The sequence below is a fragment of the Anopheles moucheti genome, chromosome 2, assembly GCF_943734755.1.
Source record: "Anopheles moucheti chromosome 2, idAnoMoucSN_F20_07, whole genome shotgun sequence".
Classification (NCBI taxonomy): Eukaryota; Metazoa; Arthropoda; class Insecta; order Diptera; family Culicidae; genus Anopheles; species Anopheles moucheti.
The window spans coordinates 37,583,515-37,601,693 of NC_069140.1; the positions used below are offsets into that span (position 1 = coordinate 37,583,515).

The 18,179-nt window shown below is 49.8% G+C and overlaps 2 protein-coding genes across 2 annotated transcripts; one reads left to right on the plus strand and one right to left on the minus strand.

Moving 5' to 3' along the window:
• Positions 1 to 6,934: 6,934 nt before the first annotated feature.
• LOC128310117 (ras-related protein Rab-30) lies at positions 6,935 to 11,919 on the minus strand. The gene is made up of 4 exons (XM_053046669.1): positions 11,552 to 11,919; positions 7,879 to 8,238; positions 7,557 to 7,807; positions 6,935 to 7,488 (listed from the first exon to the last, which is right to left on the minus strand). The coding sequence occupies exons 2-4, from the start codon at positions 8,132 to 8,134 to the stop codon at positions 7,282 to 7,284; spliced, it is 714 nt and encodes a 237-aa protein (XP_052902629.1). The 5' UTR covers positions 8,135 to 8,238; positions 11,552 to 11,919; the 3' UTR covers positions 6,935 to 7,281.
• Positions 11,920 to 12,218: 299 nt separating this feature from the next.
• LOC128310085 (phosphoribosylformylglycinamidine synthase) lies at positions 12,219 to 17,759 on the plus strand. The gene is made up of 5 exons (XM_053046631.1): positions 12,219 to 12,352; positions 13,221 to 13,731; positions 13,799 to 14,560; positions 14,706 to 16,772; positions 16,841 to 17,759. The coding sequence occupies exons 1-5, from the start codon at positions 12,275 to 12,277 to the stop codon at positions 17,485 to 17,487; spliced, it is 4,065 nt and encodes a 1,354-aa protein (XP_052902591.1). The 5' UTR covers positions 12,219 to 12,274; the 3' UTR covers positions 17,488 to 17,759.
• The last annotated feature ends 420 nt before the right edge of the window (positions 17,760 to 18,179 follow it).

An 18,179-nucleotide genomic window follows, 5' to 3' on the forward strand; every position in this document is an offset into this window, starting at 1 on the left:
TGTGTCCGCCATCTTGTCCGCCATCTTGTCCGCCATCTTGTCCGCCATCTTGTCCGCCATCTTGTCCGCCATCTTGGCCGCCATCTTGTGTCCGCCATCTTGTCCGCCATCTTGTCCGCCATCTTGTCCGCCATCTTGTCCGCCATCTTGTCCTCCATCTTGTGTCCGCCATCTTGTCCGCCATCTTGTCCGCCATCTTGGCCGCCATCTTGTGTCCGCCATCTTGTCCGCCGTCTTGTCCGCCATCTTGTCCGCCATCTTGTCCGCCATCTTGTCCGCCATCTTGTCCGCCATCTTGTCCGCCATCTTGTCCGCCATCTTGTCCGCCATCTTGTGTCCGCCATCTTGTCCGCCATCTTGTCCGCCATCTTGGCCGCCATCTTGGCCGCCATCTTGTCCGCCATCTTGTCCGCCATCTTGTCCGCCATCTTGGCCGCCATCTTGTGTCCGCCATCTTGTCCGCCATCTTGTCCGCCATCTTGTCCGCCATCTTGTCCGCCATCTTGTCCGCCATCTTGTCCGCCATCTTGGCCGCCATCTTGTGTCCGCCATCTTGTCCGCCATCTTGTCCGCCATCTTGTCCGCCATCTTGTCCGCCATCTTGTCCGCCATCTTGTCCGCCATCTTGTCCGCCATCTTGTCCGCCATCTTGTCCGCCATCTTGGCCGCCATCTTGTGTCCGCCATCTTGTCCGCCATCTTGTCCGCCATCTTGTCCGCCATCTTGTCCTCCATCTTGTGTCCGCCATCTTGTCCGCCATCTTGTCCGCCATCTTGTCCGCCATCTTGGCCGCCATCTTGTGTCCGCCATCTTGTCCGCCATCTTGTCCGCCATCTTGTCCGCCATCTTGTCCGCCATCTTGTCCGCCATCTTGTCCGCCATCTTGTGTCCGCCATCTTGTCCGCCATCTTGTCCGCCATCTTGTCCGCCATCTTGTCCGCCATCTCTTCTGCCATCTTGTCCGCCATCTTGTCCGCCATCTTGTGTCCGCCATCTTGTCCGCCATCTTGTCCGCCATCTTATCCGCCATCTTGGCCGCCATCTTGGCCGCCATCTTGTCCGCCATCTTGGCCGCCATCTTGTCCTCCATCTTGTGTCCGCCATCTTGTCCGCCATCTTGTCCGCCATCTTATCCGCCATCTTGGCCGCCATCTTGGCCGCCATCTTGGCCGCCATCTTGTCCGCCATCTTGTCCGCCATCTTGTCCGCCATCTTGTCCGCCATCTTGGCCGCCATCTTGTCCGCCATCTTGTCCGCCATCTTGTGTCCGCCATCTTGTCCGCCATCTTGTCCGCCATCTTGTCCGCCATCTTGTCCGCCATCTTATCCGCCATCTTGGCCGCCATCTTGGCCGCCATCTTGTCCGCCATCTTGTCCGCCATCCTGGCCGCCATCTTGTCCGCCATCTTGTCCGCCATCTTGTCCGCCATCTTGTCCGCCATCTTGTCCGCCATCTTGTGTCCGCCATCTTGTCCGCCATCTTGTCCGCCATCTTATCCGCCATCTTGGCCGCCATCTTGGCCGCCATCTTGTCCGCCATCTTGTCCGCCATCTTGTCCTCCATTTTGTGTCCGCCATCTTGTCCGCCATCTTGTCCGCCATCTTGTCCGCCATCTTGACCGCCATCTTGTGTCCGCCATCTTGTCCGCCATCTTGTCCGCCATCTTGTCCGCCATCTTGGCCGCCATCTTGTCCGCCATCTTGGCCGCCATCTTGTCCGCCATCTTGTGTCCGCCATGTTGTGTCCGCCATCTTGTCCGCCATCTTATCCGCCATCTTGTGTCCGCCATCTTGTCCGCCATCTTGGCCGCCATCTTGTCCGCCATCTTGTCCGCCATCTTGGCCGCCATCTTGTCCGCCATCTTGGCCGCCATCTTGGCCGCCATCTTGTCCGCCATCTTGTCCGCCATCTTGTCCGCCATCCTGGCCGCCATCTTGTCCGCCATCTTGTGTCCGCCATGTTGTGTCCGCCATCTTGTCCGCCATCTTATCCGCCATCTTGTGTCCGCCATCTTGTCCGCCATCTTGTCCGCCATCTTATCCGCCATCTTGTCCGCCATCTTGGCCGCCATCTTGTCCGCCATCTTGTCCGCCATCTTGTCCGCCATCTTGTCCGCCATCTTGGCCGCCATCTTGTGTCCGCCATCTTGTCCGCCATCTTGTCCGCCATCTTGTCCGCCATCTTGTCCGCCATCTTGTCCGCCATCTTGTCCGCCAACTTGGCCGCCATCTTGTGTCCGCCATCTTGTCCGCCATCTTGTCCGCCATCTTGTCCGCCATCTTGGCCGCCATCTTGGCCTACATCTTGTCCGCCATCTTGGCCGCCATCTTGGCCGCCAACTTGTTTCCGCCATCTTGTCCGCCATCTTGGCCGCCATCTTGTCCGCCATCTTGTCCGCCATCTTGTCCGCCATCTTGTCCGCCATCTTGTCCGCCATCTTGTCCGCCATCTTGTCCGCCATCTTGTCCGCCGTCTTGTCCGCCATCTTGTCCGCCATCTTGGCCACCATCTTGGCCGTCATCTTGTCCGCCATCTAGTCCGCCATCTTGTCCGCCATCTTTGCCGCCATCTTTTCCGCCATCTTGTGTCCGCCATCTTGTGTCCGCCATCTTGTCCGCCATCTTGTGTCCGCCATCTTGTGTCCGCCATCTTGGCCGCCATCTTGTCCGCCATCTTGTTCGCCATCTTGGCCGCCATTTTGTCCGCCATCTTGGCCGCCATCTTATCCGCCATCTTGTCCGCCATCTTGTCCGCCATCTTGGCCGCCATCTTGTCCGCCATCTTGTCCGCCATCTTGTCCGCCATCTTGTCCGCCGTCTTGTCCGCCATCTTGGCCGCCATCTTGTCCGCCATCTTGTCCGCCATCTTGTCCGCCATCTTGTCCGCCATCTTATCCGCCATCTTGGCCGCCATCTTGTCCGCCATCTTATCCGCCATCTTGGCCGCCATCTTGGCCGCCATCTTGGCCGCCATCTTGTCCGCCATTTTGTCCGCCATCTTGGCCGCCATCTTGGCCGCCATCTTGGCCGCCATCTTGGCCGCCATCTTGTCCGCCATCTTGGCCGCCATCTTGGCCGCCATCTTGGTCGCCATCTTGGCCGCCATCTTGGCCGCCATCTTGGCCGCCATCTTGTCCGCCATCTTGTCCGCCATCTTATCCGCCATCTTGGCCGCCATCTTGTCCGCCATCTTGTCCGCCATCTTGTGTCCGCCATCTTGGCCGCCATCTTGTCCGCCATCTTGGCCGCCATCTTGTCCGCCATCTTGGCCGCCATCTTGTGTCCGCCATCTTGTGTCCGCCATCTTGTCCACCAGCTTGTCCGCCATCTTGTCCGCCATCTTGGCCGCCATCTTGTCCGCCATCTTGTCCGCCATCTTGTCCGCCATCTTGTCCGCCATCTTGGCCGCCATCTTGTGTCCGCCATCTTGTCCGCCATCTTGTCCGCCATCTTATCCGCCATCTTGTCCGCCATCTTGTCCGCCATCTTGTCCGCCATCTTGGCCGCCATCTTGTCCGCCATCTTGTCCGCCATCTTGTCCGCCATCTTGTCCGCCATCTTATCCGCCATCTTATCCGCCATCTTGTCCGCCATCTTGTCCGCCATCTTGTCCGCCATCTTGTGTCCGCCATCTTGGCCGCCATCTTGTCCGCCATCTTGGCCGCCATCTTGTCCGCCATCTTGGCCGCCATCTTGTGTCCGCCATCTTGTGTCCGCCATCTTGTCCACCAGCTTGTCCGCCATCTTGTCCGCCATCTTGGCCGCCATCTTGTCCGCCATCTTATCCGCCATCTTGGCCGCCATCTTGGCCGCCATCTTAGCCGCCATCTTGTCCGCCATTTTGTCCGCCATCTTGTCCGCCATCTTGGCCGCCATCTTGGCCGCCATCTTGGCCGCCATCTTGGCCGCCATCTTGTCCGCCATCTTGGCCGCCATCTTGGCCGCCATCTTGGTCGCCATCTTGGCCGCCATCTTGGCCGCCATCTTGGCCGCCATCTTGTCCGCCATCTTGTCCGCCATCTTGTCCGCCATCTTGTCCGCCATCTCGGCCGCCATCTTGGCCGCCATCTTGGCCGCCATCTTGACCGCCATCTTGTCCGCCATCTTGGCCGCCATCTTGTCCGTCATGTTGGTCCGCCATCTTGTCCGCCATCTTGTCCGCCATCTTGTCCGCCGTCTTGTCCGCCATCTTGGCCGCCATCTTGCGCGCCATTTTGCCCGCCATCTTGGTAGTGGAAGGGGGGAGGGGGATGGAAGATGTTACCTCTTGAACAACATGCTCTCCTGGTATCGGAAATCTGAAAACAGCTGGTTTGTATGAAAAGTTAATGTATAAACATTGCATACCTTACGGCGGAAAGTTGGTTGCAAAGATAGTGTATAAACATTGCATACCTTACGGCGGAAAGTTAGTTGCAAAGATAGTGTATAAACATTGCATACCTTACGGCGTAGTACCAGGAGCTACCTCTTTCGTGGATGCTCTCCTGGTACTAAAAATTCGAAAACTGGTAGTTTTCGAAGAAATTTTTCACGACCAACGGGAAAGTTAGTGTTTAAACATTGCATAACTTTCGGCGGTTTTTGAGCAAAATTGCTGCAAAATTTTACTCGACCAACGAGAAAGTTAGTGTTTAAATATTGCATACCTTTCGGCGGTTTTCGACCAAAATTGCTGTACAAGGTGCTACCTCTTCCGTGGATGCTTTCCTGGTATCGGAAATCGGAAAACAGCTGGTTTTGTATGGAATTTCGTACCAACCGACGGAAAGTTTGAGCGAGATGAAGGATGCTTTCCGTTTTATTGATATTACTTATTAGCGATCGTTCTCACGTGTTTGATAGTATGCAATAGCAATTGTGATGGGCAAATTTGTCCCAAGCTGCAGATGTCACCTCTAGGAAACCATGCTCTCCTGGTATCGGAAATCTGAAAACAATTGTGTGCGCGGCTATGGCATAGTGGTTTTCACAGTTGCCCAGTTTATTTGGACATTGGATAAATTTGTCAACTCTCGTGGCCCTGCACATATTAATGTGAATTTCGATCGTTCGCTTTATTTTCGCGTATGAAGTTTGATGCCTCAATTTTAGGTCGGTTGTCCGTGCGTCAAGAAATCCAAGAATTTCTGGGCCGATCTCTTCGCTCATTGTGAAGACACTTGCGATCATTTCGTCACATTTACGCTTGCACATTTACATTAGTATGAAACACACTATGTGCTCCTCAGGCACAATTTGATAGTCAGTAGCAAATTATAGGGATACAAGACCACAAAGCACTCACTAATTTTTCTACAACACTAACTGAGTTTTCAATGCAAAAAAACGAGACCGCTTTCAGCACGCACGACAATGTTTTAGCAAGACTACTATGATAGGTTCTTCACTGAACACATCGTTTGTATATCAATGTATCGATTTCTTCAAGCATCTTTTTTCGTGTTCTTTTTTTAATTTAGATCAACGATTTCGCAATGATGATCTTCAACCGTATGGATTTAGAATTGGAAATTGTAAAGCAATTTCAGTCTAACAACGATGCAAATGTTACCGAGATTACAACAATGTAGTTTGAACAGTATTCTACACGGGGATATGATGAAGTGTTTGGACAGTTTGGGATGGGTGGACATAAGCTGGACCTACAATCTAACTTCGAATAAGTAATAATCAAGAAAGACAGAAATGGTATTCCAAGAACCATCAGGTATGAAATATCAAACGGAAAAGAGAGTTTTAATGATTGCAATATGATTTTATTCATAATCTATGACAATGCTAGCTATGACGTAGTACACTGACAGATTGTATCGGTTATAACATCATTACCGGCTTGCAAACTCGCAGAAATTGTGACAATCGAAATACTAAACACAATACTCCACCACAATACTGTTTCGAAACACGTAGGCTGGACATTTTCACGGTTCAATCGGGGAGAGAAAATAATACCACACCACGAGTATCGCAATGGCAATAGCTTGCGAATATTGCGGAAGTGAAAATAAGCATGGTTTCTATTCTAGCATCTAACGGTAGGATCATTTACGAACAGATGAAAAAATCCCGTTCAACAAATAGAATACGTGAATAGGTTGAAGTAAAAGGGCATTTAAGGGTTCACGGGGCGGCCAGATGTTGTATTGGTAGCGCAGCACAAGGTCTGCACAAGACAGGACCACGGAAAAATTTCATTTGGACCACCAAACCTCCGTACGCAGCACTGACTATCCTACGGGTAAATAAAGTAAAAAAATAGAAATGGCAGGCTTAAACATCCTGAAGATGTCGTGCCGATAAAGAAGAAGGAGTTTGAATACACTGCATACCCCTGCTAGCCGTGTAACCGGGCCGATATAGCTAATCAAACAAAAAAAAATTATCTACCAAAGATATATAAAATCTAAGGATATTTTCGATCAATTTTCTACCTTTTAAATTAGATTTTGTGCAATAAATTAACTCTGCTGCTAAATTTCCAAAAATCGCACAATCGGCACAAATTGTTTGGGGCCCCCAACACGGCGAGGCCCTAGGCGACCGCCTACTCCGCCTTCCGTTTGATCCGCCGCTGGATATCTGTTGACTTTCTTAAATCTGAACTGTTTCTTGGTTGCGCAAATGTGTAGATTCAAGTTGTTTATTCCCTTTCTAATCTGTTTCGTAAAATTCTTCAGTAGTTGTTATTTACATGACCACGAAGTTCGTGACACGAACTGATGCTATAGTATTTCATAGTGAGATAGGAAAGTTACGTGAGATGAATGTGCAATGTTTTCTCACCAAACGGCACGTTTTCTCACTATGGGTATGCTCAGTTATGTTCATCGTCAGTGAGATTCTGTGCTGCAGTTTCTCACCATTCGATAGGAATGAAACGAACGATCGTTACGTTGCAATTTCTTTGCACACAAGCTCGCAATTAATTTTTTCTGTAAATTCATTTATTTATCGCTAAAATTAACACAGGAACATAGTCTAAAACCTTAAATCTTACATCAACGATTTCGATCCCCTGTTGCAAACTCCCAGCCATTCCGCACACATAATGGGTTCCTGTTTTTTCCTCTGCTATTTGGTACCATTTCAAAATCTCATGTCTTTTGTGTGCACGTGATGACGCGTTGTGCTCGGAACAGACATTCCCCTGTTTTTAAAAAACACGCACACATATATCCCCTCCCCAAGATGAGTTCCTGGCGGTGTTACGTACTTGTGGTACCGGCTTGTCATCTTGTCATCTTCTTTTGGTTCCGATTCGTTATTCTGCATAGTGCCCTACTGCTGGGTGATAAAATTACCACTATTACTACCGATGCTAGCCGGACCGGAACTGTCCGAGTAGTGTGCGTCGCTGGTGCTACTGCTACGGGCATGGTTCCGATCGCCGATGCTGCAGCAGCTCGGATGGTAGATCGTCTTTTGGGAGAGATTCGTCAACACGCTTGTTTCACTGCGCAAGGTAAACTCTTTCGTGCGGGCTTGCTGTAAAGGTGAATCGAGACATACGGAGCTGTGTTATGAGGGCGCGAGTGAAACAACGATGTGCTTACCTCAATTAGTACGGCCGCAATGTCGTAGAACAGTCGCTCCACATTATCCGCCTGTTTTGCGGACGTTTCGAGGAAGTACATGCCGTGTTGTTTCGCAAATTCAGCACCCACCTCCTGCGGTATTTCACGATCGTCCCGGTCCGTCTTGTTGCCGACAAGGATTTTCAGCACTTTGGAGTTTGCGTGCTCCTGGATTTCTCGCAACCAGTCCGGCAAGCAATCGAACGTGGGTTGGCAGCTAATGTCGTACACTGTGAAAAGAGAACAGAGAAAAAAGCATTAGCTTGCGATACATTTGCAACACAACTAACATAATATTTACCTAGTATAAGAGCGGATGCGGATCGATAGTAGCTTTGCGTGATCGATCGAAACCGTTCCTGCCCGGCCGTATCCCAAATTTGTAGCTTTATCTTCTGATTGTCCACCTCGACCGTTTTGATCATGAAGTCCACCCCGATCGTTGCACCCTGGCCTGGTGGAAAGAGACCCTGCGTGAATCTTCGCACCAGGCAGGTCTTACCGACGCCCGCATTGCCCACCAGGACGACTTTGAACAGAAATTTGTAATCTTCCATGGTTTCTCGGCTGGGCTACTGTAATCTTAAGCGTCCGCAAGGCAATGAGCCAAACCGCAGGACCCAGTAACACGTTCCCGCTGAGCAATGTCACGGCACAACAACTGGAAAAGTGGAAGAGCAATCCACAACAAGAAGAGACACAAATTCGGTTAGTATGTTGATAACGCCACACGGTTACATCGCCAGCACATGGTTCAATCGCCTACGCCCCGGGCACCTTTATCACCGTATACGTTGTTTCTTTAAAAAGTGAATCTTCTCCCTTTCCCACTACCGATCCCCTACGGCTGCATGGTGATCGAAAGTGAGTCCGCGGGTGAAGTGTGAGTCATAAATTGCACGTACACGGGTACCATTAACGCGCAACTGACCGCAATATTGGACGCTCTTTAATGCCTTAACAGCGTTGGCACGATTGCGTGGCGTTTGTTGCGTGCATTCGGTTTGCGATGGAAGGGATGGAACGATACCAAAATACCAACCCACTCACACACACACACACCTAATCTGTTTGGTTCGAAGGAAACGTTCACGTCTAATCAACCCGTGCACGATCCGCTGCCGGAGAAGTTCGCTGACTTTCGATTTTATTTACTTCGGACTGATTTTTCCGCACATCGCGTCGTGGGTGGTGAGAGTTCGGTGTTCGATGCGGTGGTAGCAACGGTGCAACATGCACTCAGGTGTGCTGTTGTTGTTTTGCAGTAACTTTCAACCAACCCACGCCACTTCTAATGCGTAGCACGGCGTTTCCTAAATCACAACTGGTGGGGACTAACGTAGTTGGATGCGCGAACCTTCTCCACCGTGTACGGTACTCTCAGCTGTTTTGGTTCTTCGTTTTGATGATAGCGTTGTGTTCCACTTTCTGGTTGCTTCGATTTCCTTTTCGTTACACTGTGCTCCTGTAAAGATGGTTGTGGTGCCACTAGCAGGGGTTTGTTTTCATCTAATGCACCCTATGAGGAGAATGATTAGGTAAAGGATCGATTGTTTTCTGAGAAATGGTTGTGCAGTTAAGCCGCAACAGATCGCAAATTAACAAACAGCAAACAATCATCGTTCGCACGCGGCCTTGCCTTTGGTACATCGGTGGGATAGGGCAGATGGAGTGTATGGATTTCTATTTTTTCTAATCTTTGTTTCCGTAGGACCAATTTTGTCTTTGAGTTATGAATAGAGTGTTAATAGATTGTAAAGTGCGTTTGTTTAATAAACTTTTGAATAACTATTGAATAAAAAACTACATGGGGTCTGATCTGAACTACTCTGAACTGTAACATGACAAACCTTGTCTTTTTAATACCGAATTGGTGAAATTTTATATGAAATCCGTAATGGAGTTTACCCTTACGTCTCACCCTTATACATGATCTTCCTGACGAGCAATTCAAGTAATATGAGAAGATAGTAAAATGACTTAATTCTTAAATTGCCTTAAAAGATAAGGAAATTTTTCAGCCAGTACTTCGGCATTTGGCAGAAAGCTAGGCAAACTTCGGAGTTACCCAATATTTCAAAAGAAATTACCATAAGTGTAATAAACTTTTAAATAACAGAATGTTACAATAATTAAAAAAAACACTTTCCATCTTCTGTAGGTACAAACAATTTAGCCATTATACAAGCCCTTTCCTACCATACTGTAGTCACTATCATACATTTGAGGCCTTTAACAAACACGTTATCAGCACAATGATTCTTACATATCATCTTGTAATTTGATATTTGATAATCGTTGGCTGCACCCAGCAACGGGAAAAAACTACTCACATTTCCAATCGGAATCATCAAATTTACGTCTACGTTTAGGAATAGGCAGGACTTGTATAAATAAGCTATGCTTCTTTTAAAACCGCTTGGAAACATGCTATGTGTGCTTTGTTATGGACTGAATATTGAACCTATGCTCCTCGAACCATACTTTCGATGGTCAACTGGCCAGAAACTGTTTCACTATTTCGTCCAATCAATTTAATTGAACGCGTGTGACACCAACGGCAGGAGTCCACTACTGGTAGGGTCTGCGCATTATATTCTCTCTCCCCATCTCCACATCGTGTCATCGTATCGGCAGTAGGCCAGGACAGCATTGCATAGCAACTAGGATGGAGGGTTAAACATTTTGGCCCATTTCTGTCATCCAAGTGATCCACGAGCTGCTGGCTCTCCCCTCGTTTTACAACCGACCAGTTTCATAATCTAGCCCGTGAATTAATGGAACACCCCCTTCGGGAGGCGCACCTTCTTCGCAGGCGTGTGTGTGTGTGTGTGTGTGTGTGTGTGTGTGTGTGTGTGTGTGTGTGTGTGTGTGTGCGTGTGTGTGTGTGTGTGTGCGTATACTTTGTTTACACTACACGCCATGATGCTAATTAGGCTCGCTTCAGTTTGTTTTGCTCTTATCCTTCGCGTAAGGACGCGTGGACGTACCATGCCTTTGCCGGCATCGATGTGCAGAATAGTCAGCGCGCTGGTTTGCATTTATTGCAAAAATAAAATGCAACGAGGCCAAACCAGCTGAACCTGATCGCAGTTGACCACATCTTCGTTGCCGTCACTGTCGTCGTGGTTGAGAGGTGATACAATTCCAGTCCGGTAATCGCGAGCATTCGAATCGTTTGCGTTTGTGTGTGTCGTTCCGGCTAGCTGCACCCCGTAGACGTTGTTTTTGGGGCGAGGTGGCCGTTCGGCGACGTATAGAAACAACGTGCGGAGGGGTAGGTTCATAAATTCAACACACTCGCTGCTGTTGCGCACCTTCGTCCCCTTCCTGTGCTGTAGGTGTTTGCCCTGTGGCCGCTTATGGACATTTGGTTATAACGTTCGTCAGCGTAGTAAACCCTCGGGGAGATGTTCCGATTGGTGCGAAGCAACAAGACTATGCCTTTGACGGAGGGGGGTTTTTACACTGCCGTAACCTTCTCAATCCGGACGAAGCAAATAACTTGTCGTAGTTAAATTGAATTTCCGCTTCACACCGAGTACGCCACACTTTTGCCAGTGGCCGTTTTCGGAAAGCTCCAAATTTGTCTCAATGGTGGGCGCTGAATGGGTCGTGTGTTCCACCGACCCGGTGGTGGGTGTTGTGATGAGTAATCCGTTCAGTGAAACGGAACCGACCTCCGTCCACCATTGCGCTTAGCCTTCGCACACGTCCGTCGACGGTCAAGGATAAGGTGAATGGTTGAAGTTTGCTGCATACGGTTGTTGCGAACCTAAAACATAACTGGTCAAGCGCGATGGAGAGAACACGCACAACGATTTCTCCACTAGGTCACGGTATGCGTGGTGCGATGCATTTCAAGCGATAGGTTGCAAACAAAAGGTGACCAGCTGCACCAGACTGTTTGCTAAAGATCTGTTGCAAAATTTCCATTTAGCAAAACACTCCCTTCATGTCGGTGTCTTCCTTACCATTCGCTATTTGCCACCGCCGAAAGGAACCAGGTTGACGGAAAACACACACGACCAGTAATCCGTCAGCTGCACTGAGATTATGCGAAATTTGCGAAACACCACACGTGAAGCACTCGCTGGTGTAGTATTATCTCCCACAATGAGATGCAATATGCATCACCCCGTACGCACAGTGCAGCTTCTCGGGGGCCTTATCTGCTTTCACCGCACAGCACACACAACACAACCTTGCGTTTCTATTTTTTCTGTTTAATCAAATGCTTCAACCCGTCTTAATTCTCATTTCCACGCAGTGGCATTTGGGATTATTTTCATTCACAACATTGTAGCTTTCCACCTGAAGCGAGATGAAAAATCGCGACACTGAGCACGGCTGCGAACTGCACGGACAAACAGCACGGAGAACAATAACATTTTCTACCAACACACACCTGCTGTTTTCCAGATGTAGTAACGGTGTGTGTGTCGCACCCTTTCAACAGTTGCTGTCAAACAGACTGGTAGCGCGGTTGTCAAACTACCCCGGGCGTACTCTGCGAGCGTGCTCCGCCGCTTGCGGAGCTATCGTTCCCGGAGTGGATCGAATCCAGTCTCCTTCAATTCGGCTGGCTGGAAGCTTATAAATACAAACCGCTAAAAGCGTTATCAACTCGCAGCATCCAAACGTTTCAGAATTTAATCTTCATCGCACCAGTGCAGCACGCGACCGGAACACCAACCATGGCTATTGTACGGTACTATTCTGCTAGCGCATTGTCCACCGCGAAAACGAACGCACTGCTGGAGTCACTGAAAGCGGTAAGTGTTTTGTTTTGCGCAATCTATCAACGATTTGATCGTGTGTTAAATTGGCAAGCATTGGTTAAAGTGATCATCAGCTTGACGTGTTGGCTGTGTAGCATGCGGCATTAATCAAGTGGGGTAGCCACAGCGCTTTGATTGACGGTCTTTCGCGAAGGAAGTGAAGCGTGAGCATAAAATCCGGTTTCCACACGTGTTTAACTCGAGTGCCAAAAAATCCATGTTATGTATGCTTGTGTGCGTGGTGATTGGTTTACAGTAATCAGCTGTTAGCAGATCAGCGATCACAGGTTTTTATTGTTGCTGTAACTTAAGCTAAATCTATAAACATATAGGGTTTTATTCAAATTTCTTTCCATCGTAATGTTCCATCGTGTTTCCTCCTTAACAAGTTAGTAACAAACATCTGTTTCAAGATCTTTGAGATGAACCATAATCTTATTGTAACAGTACAGCTGGATTGCGTAGGAACGAGACAAGCTCCACGATGTTGTTGTTGTTTGCCAACGGAAAGCGAAAAACAACAAACAAACAACACGGAGAAAGATCAGTGTTTTGCGCAGAAACTATGTCAGTTACGAGGGACGAAATTCCGAGCCCCATTCTCGATCGAGGTTGTTGCTCGGCAACGGTTGTGGTACGATCGGCTATCAACCGGGCAGCTGCAGGCGATCTCGTGTTGCAGGACCTTACGCTGATAAGGATAGCGGTGATGATTGCGCTAACGTCACTGATAAGCCAAATACGAGATTGTTGTTTTTTAAAAAATATTTCTGCTTCCTATTACTCTTGCACAGTACGATGATAGAGAACGCTTTCGCTTTTCTACAATAATGGTTTTCTTTTTGTATTTTTTTTTTTCTAGATCAATCCACGTGTTCGATCGTTACAGACGGAGAAATGTTTCTACGTGCAGAACAATCGATACAAACAGCTGCCGGCCGATGTCAATGCGAAGTTGCACTGGATTCTGAAGGAATCGGATACGGTGGATCAGCTGTCCGCCAACGCTGGACTGATCGCCGGCCCAAGCCATGTGTTGATAGAGATTGGGCCACGATTCAATTTCTCCACCGCCAGCAGTACGAACAGTGTCGGCATCTGTCATAATTTGGGGCTGGAGTTTATCGAGCGTATCGAGGTATCCACCCGGTACTTGGTGGGATTAGACGGACCGGTTGGCAAGGATGAGATGGAAATCGTTTCGTCCCTACTGCCCTCACTTCACGATCCCATGACGCAATGCCAATACACGGAACGAAACATTCCCGTTAACGATTTCTACGAGACGGTATCACGGTCGAAAGAGGATTGGTATTTTGTCCCACTGCTGGAACAAGGTCGTCGGGCACTGGAAGAGATAAATGTGAAAAACGGTTCGTTTAACGTTTAGCGTGTGCCTTTGGTGGAGATTTTTAATTCTTTCTTTATTCGTTGTTGTAGGACTCGCATTTGACGAGTGGGATCTGGAGTACTACACCAACTTGTTCGTGAAGGTACTCAAGCGTAACCCGACGAATGTGGAGCTGTTCGATTGTGCGCAGTGTAACAGCGAACATTCACGGCATTGGTTCTTTAAGGGAAAAATTACGGTCGATGGAAAGCCGAAAAAACAGTCGCTGATTGAGATGATTTGTGACACTCAGCATCATACGAATCCCAACAACACGGTCAAGTTTAGTGACAACAGTAGCGCCATCAAAGGATATCAGTATACGGCGCTCCGTGCATCCTGTTTCGATGGTCCCGGCAAGTTTGTACAACGATCGGTGCAGTCGGATTTGATCTTCACGGCCGAAACACACAACATGCCTACGGCGGTGTCACCGTTCAGTGGAGCAACCACTGGTACCGGTGGTCGGTTGCGCGATGTTCAGAGCATTGGTCGTGGTGGATTACCGATTGCCGGTACGGCGGGTTACTGTGTGGGTATGCTAAACATTCCCGGCCAGAAGCTACCGTACGAGAGTGAGCAGGACTATCCGGGATCTTTCGCACGCCCATTGAAGGTGTTGATTGAGGCGAGCGATGGTGCTTCGGATTATGGTAACAAGTTTGGCGAACCGGTGATCTGTGGTTTTGCCATTTCTTATGGTACGGTGCAATCGGATGGAGAGCGAAAGGAATACGTGAAGCCAATCATGTTTAGTGGCGGTGTCGGTACGATGGATTCAGTGCTGGTAGACAAGAAGGATCCCAAAAAGGGTAAGCATCCTTTAAATGTTGTAATAATAAAATAAGTAGTGGCTGTGCATCCCTGTGGCGCCTGTATGGGTGATCTACGAAGAACATCTGGTTTAAGGTTTACGATAGATGAAATTAAACCAAATTTATTATATTCCTTTTGCAGGCATGTTGCTGGCTAAGATCGGTGGTCCAGTGTACCGCATCGGAGTCGGTGGCGGTGCGGCCAGTTCAGTTGAGGTGCAGGGCGACAGCACAAACACGGAGCTAGACTTTAACGCCGTTCAGCGTGGCGATGCAGAGATGGAAAACAAGCTGAATCGCGTAGTCCGTGCCTGTATCGAGCTGGGCGATCGTAATCCGATCCTGGCCATCCACGACCAGGGTGCCGGTGGTAACTGTAATGTGCTGAAGGAGCTGGTCGAGCCGGGTTGTGCCGGTGCAGTGATATTCTCCAAGACGTTTCAACTCGGTGATCCAACCATCTCGACGCTGGAACTGTGGGGTGCAGAATATCAGGAGAATAATGCCGTCTTGTTAGATGCACGTGATCGCGATCTGCTGCAGCGCATCTGCGATCGTGAAAGATGTCCAGTTTCGTTCGTGGGTCAGGTCACCGGCACTGGGTATGTGACGCTGCTGGAGGGAGAATTCGATGGTGCTGCGGAAAAGTTTGCCGACCGTACGAAGTGTACACGGGAGCTTTCGCACGTTCCGTTCGATATGCATCTCGATCACGTACTAGGCAAGATGCCACAGAAGGAATTCCTCCTGCAACACATGAGCGAACGGTTGGATGAGTTCCAGCTTACGGCAAATGTGAAGCTGGCAGATGCGTTGAATCTTGTTCTTTCTGCTGCTACCGTGGGCAGCAAACGCTACCTGACGAACAAGGTCGATCGTTCGGTGACGGGATTAATTGCTCAGCAGCAGTGCGTTGGACCACTGCACACACCCCTGGCTGACTTTGGGCTGGTCGCTGTATCACACTTTGCGCGCGAAGGCATTGCAACGTCGATCGGTGCCCAACCGATCAAGGGTCTGGTCGACCCGGCCAAGGCGGCTCGCATGACGGTAGCGGAAGCGCTTTCCAATCTGGTGTTCGTTGGCATTAGCGAGCTGGCGGACGTGAAGTGCTCGGGCAACTGGATGTGGGCGGCAAAGGTGCCCGGCGAAGGCGCCAAGTTGGTCGATGCGTGTGAAGCGATGTGTGAGCTAATGAGCCAACTGCAGATTGCGATCGACGGTGGTAAGGATTCGCTATCGATGGCGGCACGTGTGAATGGTAAAACGGTCGTCAGTCCTGGTACGCTCGTCGTATCCACGTACGCGCCTTGTCCGGATGTAACGATGAAAGTAACGCCCGATCTGAAGGCGGCTTCACTAGGAACGGATACTACGCTGCTGTATGTTGCGGTTGAAGGGTTGCGTTTCCGTCTAGGTGGTTCCGTGTTGGCGCAGTGTTATGGAAAGCTTGGTGGCGATTGCCCAGATGTGAGCAACGCCGAGTGTTTGAAGAATGCATTCAATGTGACGCAGGAACTGTTGCGCAAGAGACTGTTGCTGTCTGGACACGATTGTAGCGACGGAGGCCTGATCACAGCGTTGCTGGAGATGGCCTTCGCCGGTTTGACATCGGTTGAGATAAACCTGGAACAACTGCTTGCTTCGGCTGATGCCTCTAACATGGAAGCGTCCGCCATCCGTGTGCTCTTTGCGGAGGAATGTGGCTGGGTGTTGGAAGTGCAGCAACAGCACGCTTCCGCCGTACTGGATGCATTCCGCAAAGCTACCGTTCCATGTTACACTGTGGGTCGTGGCGTTGCCGTGGCCGACCTACATTCGCGACAGTCCGTGACGGTTCGTGTCGGTGCGAAGGTGTTGCTGCTGCAGGACTGTCTGTTCAATCTGTTCAACCGCTGGGAATCGACCAGCTTCGAGATTGAAAAGCTACAGAAGGCAAAAGCAAGTGCGATCGAAGAGTACACCGGTATTGAGCGTCGTACGGGACCACATTACAACGTCAGCTTCAATCCGGACACGGTGTATGCCGATCTGAAGCTGAGTGCGACCGGTCCGAAGGTGGCCCTGATTCGCGAGGAAGGAACCAACGGTGATCGCGAGATGGCGGCTGCACTGTTCAGCGCCGGTTTCGAGGTGCACGATGTGGTGATGAACGATCTGCTGCAGGGTCGTACCACGCTCGATCGCTACCGTGGTATTGTTTTCCCCGGTAAGTTTTGGTGCCCGAATCGACAAAGCCATGACAACAACTAACTCATTTCAACATTCTGCTTCTAGGTGGATTCAGTTACGCCGATACGCTCGGTTCAGCGAAGGGATGGGCCGCCTGCATTCAGTACAACGACACGATCGCACCACAGTTCGAACAATTCCGCCAGCGCAAGGATACGTTCTCGCTCGGTGTGTGCAACGGTTGTCAGCTGATGGGGCTGATCGGTTGGGTCGACACGGGACTCGCTGCGGTACCGTCCGCTGCCAGCGTGCCGGAAATTGTTCTGGTTGGCAATCGTTCGGAGAAATTTGAAAGCCGCTGGGTTACGTTGCGAGTTCCCGCGAGTCGATCGATCATGTTGCGCCGTTTGGCTGGGAGCGTGCTCGGATGCTGGGTTGCACACGCTGAAGGTCGGTTCTCGTACCGTAGCGAGGCGACCCGTGACCGTTTGCAGATGAGCCAGTGCGTTACGCTGCAGTACGTGGATGACGCCGGTAACCCAACCGAACTGTACCCGATGAACCCGAACGGTAGTGAGCTCGGTATTGCGGGTATTTGCTCACCTGATGGACGTCATCTAGCCATCATGCCCCATCCGGAGCGCTGCGTACAGATGTGGCAATGGCCGTACGTGACGATGGACTTCCCGTACAAGAATGCATCACCCTGGATGTCGATGTTCCGGGAAGCGTACCTGTGGTGCCAGCAGTAGGCAAAATCTGATTCGCATTCTCAAACCATTCCAGAAATTCGTAAAGGTGTAGCTAATCCTTTACTCTGTTTTTTTTTCGTTGCTTCAATCTTATCCAATGTTTTATCCTATTTAATTGAAGTGCTAGCCCCATAAAGCTAAAAGCTTCTTTTCCTTCTTTCCCCCTTTTGGTACGTTGTTGTCGTACTGTGTGTAAGTATCTATCTAATGCCATGAAACGGTAGCTCCTAGACTAAGAACCGCTAAGCCATTGAAATAAACGTCTTCAAGTTAATCACAATTTATACGCTTTCACCATGTACCTTTCGACCCTCCCGCCTCCCACTCCACATACACACGCACACACACACTGGTGGCGTGAGCGCCACTTGAAAAGGTAAACATGGAGGCGCACTTCGGTGTAATGAAGTCAAACCATTTAGTGTATCATCAAGATAGATTCCGGGAATTAAACTCATAGCCTTGAAGGATGGAGCCAAGGAAGAAAAGGAAAGGGAAAGCTGAAGGAAAGCTTTCTCTTTCAAAGGTAAAGGGACAAAGGGCAAAGCGGAACAATCAATCCCGGGGAAGAGTCTTGAGAAACCAGCACTTAAAATTCAACCGCAAATCCATTTGGAGCATGGGTGGAATTGGTACAGCGTAAAGGTACGGTCCCGGGAAAGTTTTTCCTTCGGCAGATGTTGTCTTTCGTT